This window comes from Hevea brasiliensis, chromosome 9 (assembly GCF_030052815.1).
Source record: "Hevea brasiliensis isolate MT/VB/25A 57/8 chromosome 9, ASM3005281v1, whole genome shotgun sequence".
In the NCBI taxonomy this organism is placed as follows: Eukaryota; Viridiplantae; Streptophyta; class Magnoliopsida; order Malpighiales; family Euphorbiaceae; genus Hevea; species Hevea brasiliensis.
This window is the reverse complement of record NC_079501.1, coordinates 10,361,384-10,372,074: the sequence shown is the minus strand read 5'-3', so window position 1 is coordinate 10,372,074 and position 10,691 is coordinate 10,361,384. Positions and strand designations below refer to the sequence as shown.

Below are 10,691 nucleotides of genomic sequence, written 5' to 3'. Positions count from 1 at the left end.
TGTTGACAAGTTTTGTGTTGTTGGAGCGCTGGACAATGATCTGTTTGATAGTTAGGGCATTCACTTCACATTTGTAGCAATAGCATTATTAATGCAGTCACAAGAAGTGACAATTTTCTTTCTTTTCCTTGTTCTGGTTTTGTTACTCAACAGCATTGATGTGTGATTTGCCATTTTCACAAAGCCAGTTTTTTACCCTCGTAAGAATTCAATCATATTGTTTTCTTATGTCAATTTTATTTTAATTTTTTAGTGGGTGTTTAAGTTGTGCATTTTCATTTATAAGAATTTGATGTGAGGGAAACATGGGATTTTCATTTTTTCCCCAAAACGGGAGGCTAATGCACTAAGCCCTATAATTGGACAACGCGCAAATAAGAATGATCAAGTTAAGTTGCCGTTAGGAGTTTCAAATTCATGAGCTTCAAGAGGAGGATTATTCTCATAATTGGCAAGCTAATCAGCTAATTTGTTTGCTTCATGATAAATGAGTTAACCTTAACCTCCCAATTCCTTTTCAAGAGTTGATAGATGTTGTGAATTAAAGCCCAACTTCCATAGATGTCTGATTTCTTCCATGATTAGATTAACAACACTCAGGCTATCGGCTTCCATATTGCACTTCTTGAAGCCTTTCTCCCATGTAATTTGTAGGCCTTCGGTGGGTGGACTCCCAGCATCATCTCTGATCAACCTTCCTGCATACACCATTCTATACCAGACACATTAAAATCACCATCGGTGTTGATTTTGCACCAGCCTAGATTGGGAGGATACCAATCTATAAACCTCAAAGCTTTCACATTTACTAACTGAATTGATTCTACTGAATGAATTAATTGTAACTTTCGAGTTTATAGCAGATTGATGATTAATCTCAGTGCTATGAAATAATTAATTGTATTCAAGAAGTAACAAATTTTCTTATCTAACCACAATTATCTTTTGAAAATATGAAAAGAAGGAAAAAATAAATAAATAAATAAATAAAAAGAGTACACATTTTTCATGCAAAATAAAACGTGGAAACACTCGCCCATTTGCATATAAAACTTACCTAATTAATTGATCTCCTAGCATAATGATTCTCTCTCTATCTATTTGGATTAGTAGTTTGAATTTTTTTTTCTTACTTTAAAAAGAGTAAAATACTATATTAGACTAATAAATTAATAATTTTTTTTACAAAAATTATTAAAGATATTTTCTATAATTACTATATTTTAAATTTATTTTATTTTTTTAATTATAAAATTAAAATTTATCAATTCGTAATTATTGATAAAATAAATTTTATTTTATAAAAAAATAAAATTATATGATAGAAACTCCCGTGAATTAATTAATGGCATTCAAAATACAATCCACTTAATAATTTAATTTTAATTATAAGAAAATTTTAATTTAGTTGTTAAATGAATTTATTTTTCATATATTGTATTACAGTCAAACAATCCATTCATCTTATCCATGAATTACATGATAATAATTGAGATGTGCATGCACCAGCATACTTTTCTGAAAAGAAGGTGAGGAGAAGTCACGTCAGATGTGATGATTCAATAGTTGGCAGCACAGCTTGATTTCAACGTATCTTTTTACCATCCAGATCGTTTTGGATTTCGATGGAACCTCTTTTATTCCTCATTAATTCATTTCCATAAATATATATGCTATTAGGGATCCATTTACATTTCATAGCTTTTGTGGATTTACATTTCAAATTAATGAAATTTGATGGTGGATGCTATTATAGCTTGAAATTTTGAGCTTCATTTGATGCATGAATGCAAAGAGTAACCTCAGCCTCAACCTCACTAAAAAATAATAATAATTGGGTCTAAGATTAGTTGGGGAGGGGGGGTGTTCATGAAGAGAAGAATATATATATATATATATAATTTAAAAATATATTTGGTATGCAGATGCAGAAACATCGAACATATATATAGATAGGCAACAGTGATTTGCAGATCGCATTAGGATGGAGTGGAAATGCAGATATGGGGTTTGTGGATGACTTCGTGTCCAAACAGAAACCAGTCAATTCAATAGAAATATATATGAAACACGAAAACAATATGCGATATTCAGTCACGCTAATAATGTGTGAACTGTGAACCCACCACCACATGGGGATGGGTGCGACGTTTGAGATTGGACGTCACTTTGTAGGCTCCATTTTCAAATTTTTTTTTTTTCAGTTTTGGAGAAACATGGTTTCCATATCAAAATTGTACACTTTCTATATCCATTGTGATCCACGTGCCTATATATTGCCTCTCTCTCGAATTTTATTTGTCGTGTTATTTTCTTTGGGAGACTAATCATAGCTTTTTTTTTGGAGGAAAAATAAATAAATAAATAAATATTTATTTATTCATTTATTTCTTAACACTGACTAAAGAGTTTCTAGTTTCCAATAAAATTTGTTCAAGTGAGCCCACCCAATCCCACCTCCATGGCGACTTCGTTTTTCACGATTAGGGTGTGTTTGTTTGTTAAGGAGCTATGCGTTCACTTTAATTTTGTTTTTTTACTTTTCTTTTTTTTTTAAAAAAATAATTTAAAATTAATTTTATTAAATAAATAATATATCTTCAATAATAATGGAATGAAGTTAAACCATATAAAACTCTTTATTTCTCTTTCAAATTTGTTTGGTACATTTTAGGCGAGGAAGGGAAGTTTTTGAGGTGACCTTTACATCCTTACAATCCTATGTTGCGTAAGGCTACACGACGACTTGATAATTCAATTAGAACAAGAAAAAGGAAAGATCGTATTAATTTGTCATCTACCTCTAACATATGAAATCCACTTGACTAAGCTAACTATTAGTATATTCTATTTTTAATACAAAATTTGACAATTTATATAAGTATCCTAATATATGTATAAAATAATTTTTTTTTATAAGAGAAAAAATAATATAAATATAATCTTTATGTAGCATTATCATTTTCACAAATTATTATTTTTATAGTCTATAGAAGAATTTAAACCATTAAATATTAATTGATGAACAGATTATACTATTAGACCTTATTAATAAATGATCATTACTAATATGAGTGGAGAATAAAGTCACTTTTAAAATTGCTATTTACTTTGGCATAGGTTTTTTTAAAAAAAAAATGAATTAAATAATTTTCATTCATGATGAAAATTTAATATAAGGTAATTAATAATGTTAATAAAATATAAAAAAATAACAATATATAAAATATATTAACGCCAACTATATTGAATTTGAATAGAAATAACTTCTATTGACTTGGTTTCAACTTTGAATATTGAAGAATCTGATAATGACTCCACCCATAATAAATGTATACATTTTTTTTTAAATTTATTTTTCAATAAGTAAATAAATAGACGAGCTGTTCATCAAAGTGAGATGTGAAAACAATGGTTACCAAAAACTTCAGCCAACATATTCTCGAATATAAAATGTCATTAAGGGCCTGCTTGGGTTGGCCCGATTGCTTTTGTATTTATTGAATTGAAAAAAAAAAAAAAAAAGAAACGACATTTGAAAATAACGTGAAATTAAGGAGCTATTGTTAGCGATGACAGCCTAAAAAACAAAGAAGGAAAAAAGAGAAATTTAGAGTGAGAGAGGGAGGAGGAAGGAAGGTGCGGCGGTGCCAGTAGGCAAGAAATTTCAACTTTGGCATGCACTTTTAATTCCCCATAGAACTGCCACTAGATGTCATTAATTTTACAATTATTTGATTATGATTTTTTTAATGAGTGTAAATACGCGTGGATTAAAATTAATTTAATATGATAAATTATATACAAAATTGTGTTATAAATTATATTTAATAAGTACTTCTAATATGAATTCTATTTTATATGATAACCAGTCTAATAATGATTAAGTTAAATATTAATATTGAGATTTGTATAAAATTAATTAAATTATATATAATAAATATATAAATCTAAATGTAAATATTTAATATAATCCGTTAAGCTTATTTTTTATAAACACTGAATTTTTCATAAGCACACAAATTGTAATTTCCTATATGAGTATGCATTAAATGAAATTCAATGATGCATATTTGCATCGATTAGAAAAATTATTTTATTATTTAAGTATAATTAATTCTTTTTTCACATGCATTGCACATTAATTATTTTTTATTTTATATTAATAATAAAACTTATTTAGACACCCTCAACAATCCCTCACCCTGCACACCATCGGGATTCGAATATGCGATCTGCTCTGATATCAATTGTAAAATCGAGAGTAAAAGCATAACCCAATTTACTTATTGCATAGCAGCCAGCGTTATATTTCGAATATGACTCGGCTTATCTGGCCTCCGTCACGATAAATATGCTGGACATCATCAACAAAACATACTTCAAACTATTACACTTTAAATTCCTCATACCTCGTACAACAACTTATTTATTTGTAAAATATTCGAATTCATCAGAATATTTCATTAACGATGAAAATTTTAACGTTAGAAAATGGTGGATATTACAATCACACTGACATTTTGTTAATGTTAAAGTTTTTAATTAATTATATTACATATAATTTAAAGTTGCATTAAAATTTTAATAATTGTAAGGTTATTAAAATCAAATTATATTTTTATTTCTTAAATAATTATTAATTATTTTTCTCTAGATATTTTTCCATCGAAATGTAACAAAATAATATCTTACATTTGTAAGAGCATTTGATATATCTTTATATTTGATAAAGACTACAAATATGTAAACCAGTTAATTTTAAATTTTGAAATAAATTTGTAAGTTGATTATTGGATTATTTTTGTTTTCTTAAATTATAGTAAGTTAAATATTTAATGACTATCATAATTAAATTATATTTTATTCCTTTAATATTTTTAATTATTTTTTTCCAAATATTTTTTTATAAGAATATAACAAAATAATATTTTTATATTTTGATGACAGTTAATATAACTTTCTATTTGATAAAAGCTATAAAGTTATATACCATTTAATTTTTAAATTTAGAACTAAGTTGACAGGTTTATTAATGGATTGTTTTTATTATTTTTAAATTATATTAGCTCAAGTCTTTTAATTTTTATTTCTCAAATGATTATTAATTACTTTACTCTAAATATTTTTTTATAAGAATATAATAATATCTTATATTTATAATAACAGCTAATATAAATTTATATTTGACAAATGATATGAAAATATATATCATTTTAATTTTAAATTTTGAAATAAGTTGAAAAGTTGATTAATAGATTTTTATTTGTTATTTTTTAAATTATATTAAGTCATGTCTTTTAATTGTCATTGATTAAATAATTATTAATTTACTCTGAATATTTTTCATAAGAATGTAACAATATCTTATTTTTTTAATAATAACTAATATAACTTTATATTAAGGTATATAACATTTAATTTTAAAATTTTGAAATATGTTGGTTAATAAATTATTTTTATTATTTTTAATTATATTAAAAAATTCTTTTACTATGCCATGTGACAATTTCTTAAAAAGACAAGTGGCTTATTTTTGTAAAGCATTTTTTATGGTTTAGCTTTTTCATTATATCAATATATTTAAAATTTTACTCTTTATAATATAATTTTAAATTATTTTATTTATTTAAGATATATAGTTTTAAATTTTTATAACTCGAAGTGATATTAACAAATTTAAAAACAATAAACAACAAATTTAAAAAAAAATTAACAATTAAATATATCAAATTTTAATTTTATTTAATTATCTCTTTTTAAATTAAATTATCAATCTCTCAAAAATTAGTTTAATAAAAAAAAAAGATTCAACTGACATTAATCAAAATCTATTCATCAATTTTATAAAATTAATTTATATTCGATAAATACATTAAGGAATTGAAAAAAAATCCATGATAAAATATATGCATATTGTGAGATGTATGAATATTAAAGAAAAATAATACTTATAAAAAAACAATATTATTGCTATTTTTCATAAACTAAAAAAACAAAATAATAAAATTCTAAATAAATTTAATTATGAAGGTATTGAGATTTGACAATCAGTTATTAAAGAAAATAGTCAATTAGTCATGAAAATTGAGGCAACAATAAAAATAATAAAGAAAATTAACAAAAGAAAGAATTAATTACATACTTAATATAAAAGACAATAACTATTATAATTAATTAAATAAACATTAACTAAGTATATGAGTATTTTCATAAACGAAACATTTTCATCAATTATAATAATTTATAAATTCTAAAATTTTAGTTCCAATTTTATTTAATTATCTTATTTTAAATTATCAATCCTCAAAAATTTGTAAAATAAAAAAATAATTCAACTATTGTAAAAATCTATTCATCAATAATCTTATAAAATTAACATATAACATTCCATGAAAAAAAAAGATTATGCATATTATGAGATATTTGAGTATTAAAGGAAAATAGTATTATTGCTATTTTTATAAACCAAAAAAACAATATAATACCATCTTAACTAAATTTAATTATGGAGGTATTGAGATTTGACAATCAAATTTTAAAGAAAATAGTCACTTAACCATGAAAATTAAAATAAGAAAAAAAAATACTTAAAAGAAAAAATAAAAAAAATTAAATACTTAATATATAAGACAATAACTACTATAATTATAAAACAATCTCTATATGACAAGTGCCTCACGGTAACATCAATGAAAATTTTACCACATAGCAACACCAAGAGAACTCTATATAATAATAATAATAATAATAATAATAATAATAATAATAATAATAATAATAATAGATATTTGAGCATTAAAGAAAAATAATATTATTGATATTTTTGATAAAATAAAAAAATAATATAATAAATTATTAGATAAATATAATTATGGACTCTCTGAGATTTGATAAATAATTGTTAAAAAAATAATTATTTAATTATGAAAATTGAGATAATAATGATATTTAAAAGAAAAAATAAAGAAAATTAAATAATGAATATAAAAATAATTATTATTATAATTGTAAAACAATAAGCAAGTGTCACAGATAACGCCAATAAAAAATTTGTTACTTGGTAATACGAAGAAAATTTTGCCTAATATTTTATATATATATATAAATAGATTTTTTTTTTAAATTTTTTTTATTTTTAAAAAGGTAGTAGTATAATTTTCAAAACCCACAACAGCAAAGTGTCAAAATAAAAAAAAAAAAAAAAAAAAAACGTGACAAAATTTAGAAGATGGATAGGCGTATATAAATATCGAGTGGATCGGCGGATGGACGCATGGGCATTCATAAAATTAATCCAACCAACGACTTTGAACTTTGAACAAGCCATATGGCCCCTTTCTTCTTTCGCTTTCTCCTAATCTCCATAGCCATACGCTTTTCGTTTTCTTTCCATTCTCCGAATGATAACTCCTTGAATTCTCTTAAATATGCTTCCATTAAAGACCGGATTTTTGAGCTTGCTAATGATCAAGACACATTGAATTGGATGAAGAATATCAGGAGAAAAATTCACCAGAACCCTGAACTTGCATTTCAAGAATTCGAGACCAGTAAGCTTATTCGGCAAGAACTTGATCAGCTTGGTATTTCCTATCAATGGCCCGTCGCAAGAACCGGTGTCGTGGCTGCAATTGGGTCTGGTTTGCCCCCTTTTGTCGCTTTGAGAGCTGATATGGATGCTTTGCCTATTCAGGTCAGTTCAATTCTGTTTTATGAACAAATTATGTATGAGTTGGGAGGGAGATTTAAGATGCATATATAAAAAGACCCACTTTGGTTTTGGTGCTGATTTGTTTCGTTTACCTTCATATGTTAGATTATAATTTGTGAAAGGCATGCAAGAAGAATTCTTTGTTCACATTTGGAACACTACTTGGCAATTCTTTATTGTAACACCTGCTGCAGCAGAGTATATTAGAGGAAGAACAAATAATGTTGTTCACTCGATTTGATTAAAAGAAATTTTCAAATGCTATAACCGGCAAGGAAATTAATTAGAAGTTATTGACTAGGATTATACTTGTTGCCTATAGGAATTGACTGAATGGGAGTACAAGAGCAAAGTAGATGGGAAAATGCATGCCTGTGGTCATGATGGGCATGTTGCGATGCTTCTTGGTGCTGCAAAGATCCTGCAAGAACTGAGACATGTGTTGCAGGTACGAGTGTGCATTTCATTAGGTGCTGATCTCAATAGACTTGATGAGTACTGAAGCAGTGACTCTAAATGCAGGGAACTGTTATACTTGTATTTCAACCAGCGGAGGAACAAGGGCAAGGTGCAAAAGGCATGATTGAAGAAGGGGTGCTTGATAATGTGGAGGCCATTTTTGGGTTGCACTTGGCTCAAAGGTATCCCACCGGAGTTGTTGCTTCTCGGCCTGAAGAATTCCTTGCTGGCTGTGGGAGCTTCAAAGCAAAGATAAGTGGCAAAGGGGGTCACGCAGCCAATCCTCAGCAATCTATTGATCCAATCTTGGCGGCTTCAGCTTCAGTAATTAGCTTGCAACAAATAGTTTCAAGGGAGACAGATCCTCTAGATTCTCAGGTACCATAATATATCAGTTATATATATATGATAGAATTCAAGTTCTAATTCTCTAAATTAGCCAGATTCTAAATCCTTGCATTTCCAGGTGGTTTCTGTGGCCACGATCCATGGAGGATCTGCATTTAATGTGATACCGGACTCAGCCACAATAGGCGGAACTTTCAGGGCTTTCAGCAAGAAGAATTTCCATGCACTGAAAGAAAGAATAGAAGAGGTAATTAAAGGGCAAGCAGCTGTGCATAGGTGCTCTTCTGAGATTGATTTCACTGGAAATGAAAACCCCACAATTCCTCCAACCATAAACGATGCTAAAATCTATGAACATGCACGGCGTGTTTCAATTGAACAAGTAGGAGAAGAGAACACTCAACTAGCACCTACCTTCATGGGGAGCGAAGATTTTGCTTTCTACCAGGAAAAAGTACCTGGATCCTTCTGGCTTTTAGGCATAAGAAATGAGAAACTTGGATGCATACACCCTCCACATAGCCCTTATTTTACCGTGGATGAGGATGTGTTTCCCATTGGAGCAGCCATACATGCAGCCTTTGCGTATTCTTACCTTTCAAATTCAACAACAAATTTGAGTTCCTTCTGATTACGAATCAAGGTTACAAATTTTGATTTATTGTTGCTAAATTATTTTAGATTTTGATTGCTGTAATCTGTTTAGAAGACGCACAATTCATTTATCTTCATGTGGGGTTGGGGGTGGTGGTGGGGGGAAGGGTCTTTACATTTTACAGACTTTGTAGATATATAATTGGGGAAACAAAGTTAGAGCAAAGAAAAATTACTTTATTGTTCAACCTTTTTGTGTCACTTTTTTACCTCTTGCATTGAAGGTAAATGAAAAATTGTCAATTTAATTCAAGAGAATGCTATTATTTTTTTCTCCTTGTCAATTCCGAAATTAATGTGATATCATTTGTGTGTCCGTGATTGATTGCAAACATTCTTTCATTGACATAAAATTTAATTGTTTGTCACATATATCAATTTAATGGCGAGTGGTCTAGGTTTATCTCATTTTAGTCATGTTTATTAATTGCCATCATAACGACCATAATCACAAATCTAACATATCAAAAACTTGACAAAAATGACATATTTTAGAGAATAATCATGCAAATTTTTATTAATAAAAATATGATAACACATTTACTAATCATAGAAGATTAATGACAGAAAAAGATCAGGATACGAGTGAGACGCAACTCAAACCAGAGCAAACCTTAATAGGCAACAAATTAAATATACAATCAAGGTGTACAGCCATGGAAAATGGAGCTAGCTAGCTCACACCCGTTCTCTAACAACAAGAAGGGAAATAACGAAAACAAAGAATCCAATCACCATTGATGGAGACACAATAGTGCTTGAATTTGGGGCAGGAGCCGGGGACATTTCCATGCCAGGCGTGTGGTCATGGCCAGCAGCAACCATAACCAACACAGCAAAACAGGCAGCGAGCATCCTTGTAGCCATCCCAAAACTTATATATATTGATCAGATTTTAATTAGAGAATTGGGCATACAGATGAATATAATGTGAGATGGTGATGTTATATCGTGCAGTTGAATTATATAGCAGTGGCAGTTGACTGATGATTGCTAAGCATATGCTTGATATGCGTTGGCCGGCTGGCCTCTCCTGTGGCTCGTTATGGTCAAGGTGGTACAAGTTGTAGTACAAGCCTTTAAATATCGTTATTATCTATTGTTGATGCTAATTTAATTATCATCCTTAATTTCCAAGAAAGAATGTGAACGATAGAATATAAATTTGTACTACAAACATTCCAGTTAGTCATAGTGATTGATCGAGTCATTTAATTCTCTATATTGTCCTTACACCATATCATCATTATGTACTTATTTTTAACTTTAATAAAATATAATATAATGAATTAATGCAAGATATCTCTCGGTAAGTAACCAAAGAAAGCCCAATAATCATTTGGGTTAGAGAATATTTTATATTGGCCCCAGTTGAGATTACATAGTAAGGCCGCAAAGATTATTTCGATCCGTCGGCCCAAACAAAGCCCAATTAGATAAAACCGCCAAGTCTAGTGATTTCAGAACATACCCTGAGACTCGCCGCTTTATCATCCCTCCGTAGTCTCCGCATGAG

At 28.3% G+C, this 10,691-nt stretch overlaps 1 protein-coding gene across 1 annotated transcript; it reads left to right on the top strand.

The window, feature by feature from the left end:
• Window positions 1-7,224: 7,224 nt before the first annotated feature.
• On the top strand, window positions 7,225-9,451 carry LOC110632076 (IAA-amino acid hydrolase ILR1-like 2). The gene is made up of 4 exons (XM_021780188.2): window positions 7,225-7,696; window positions 8,037-8,162; window positions 8,237-8,551; window positions 8,640-9,451. The coding sequence occupies exons 1-4, from the start codon at window positions 7,331-7,333 to the stop codon at window positions 9,150-9,152; spliced, it is 1,320 nt and encodes a 439-aa protein (XP_021635880.2). The 5' UTR covers window positions 7,225-7,330; the 3' UTR covers window positions 9,153-9,451.
• The last annotated feature ends 1,240 nt before the right edge of the window (window positions 9,452-10,691 follow it).

Coding starts and splice junctions, on each gene's coding strand:
- LOC110632076 (XM_021780188.2), top strand. CDS start 7,331: ATGGCCCCTTTCTTCTTTCGCTTTCTCCTAATCTCCATAGCCATACGC. Junction 8,163..8,236: donor AACTGAGACATGTGTTGCAG/GTACGAGTGTGC, acceptor CTCTAAATGCAG/GGAACTGTTATACTTGTATT. Junction 8,552..8,639: donor CAGATCCTCTAGATTCTCAG/GTACCATAATAT, acceptor TTGCATTTCCAG/GTGGTTTCTGTGGCCACGAT.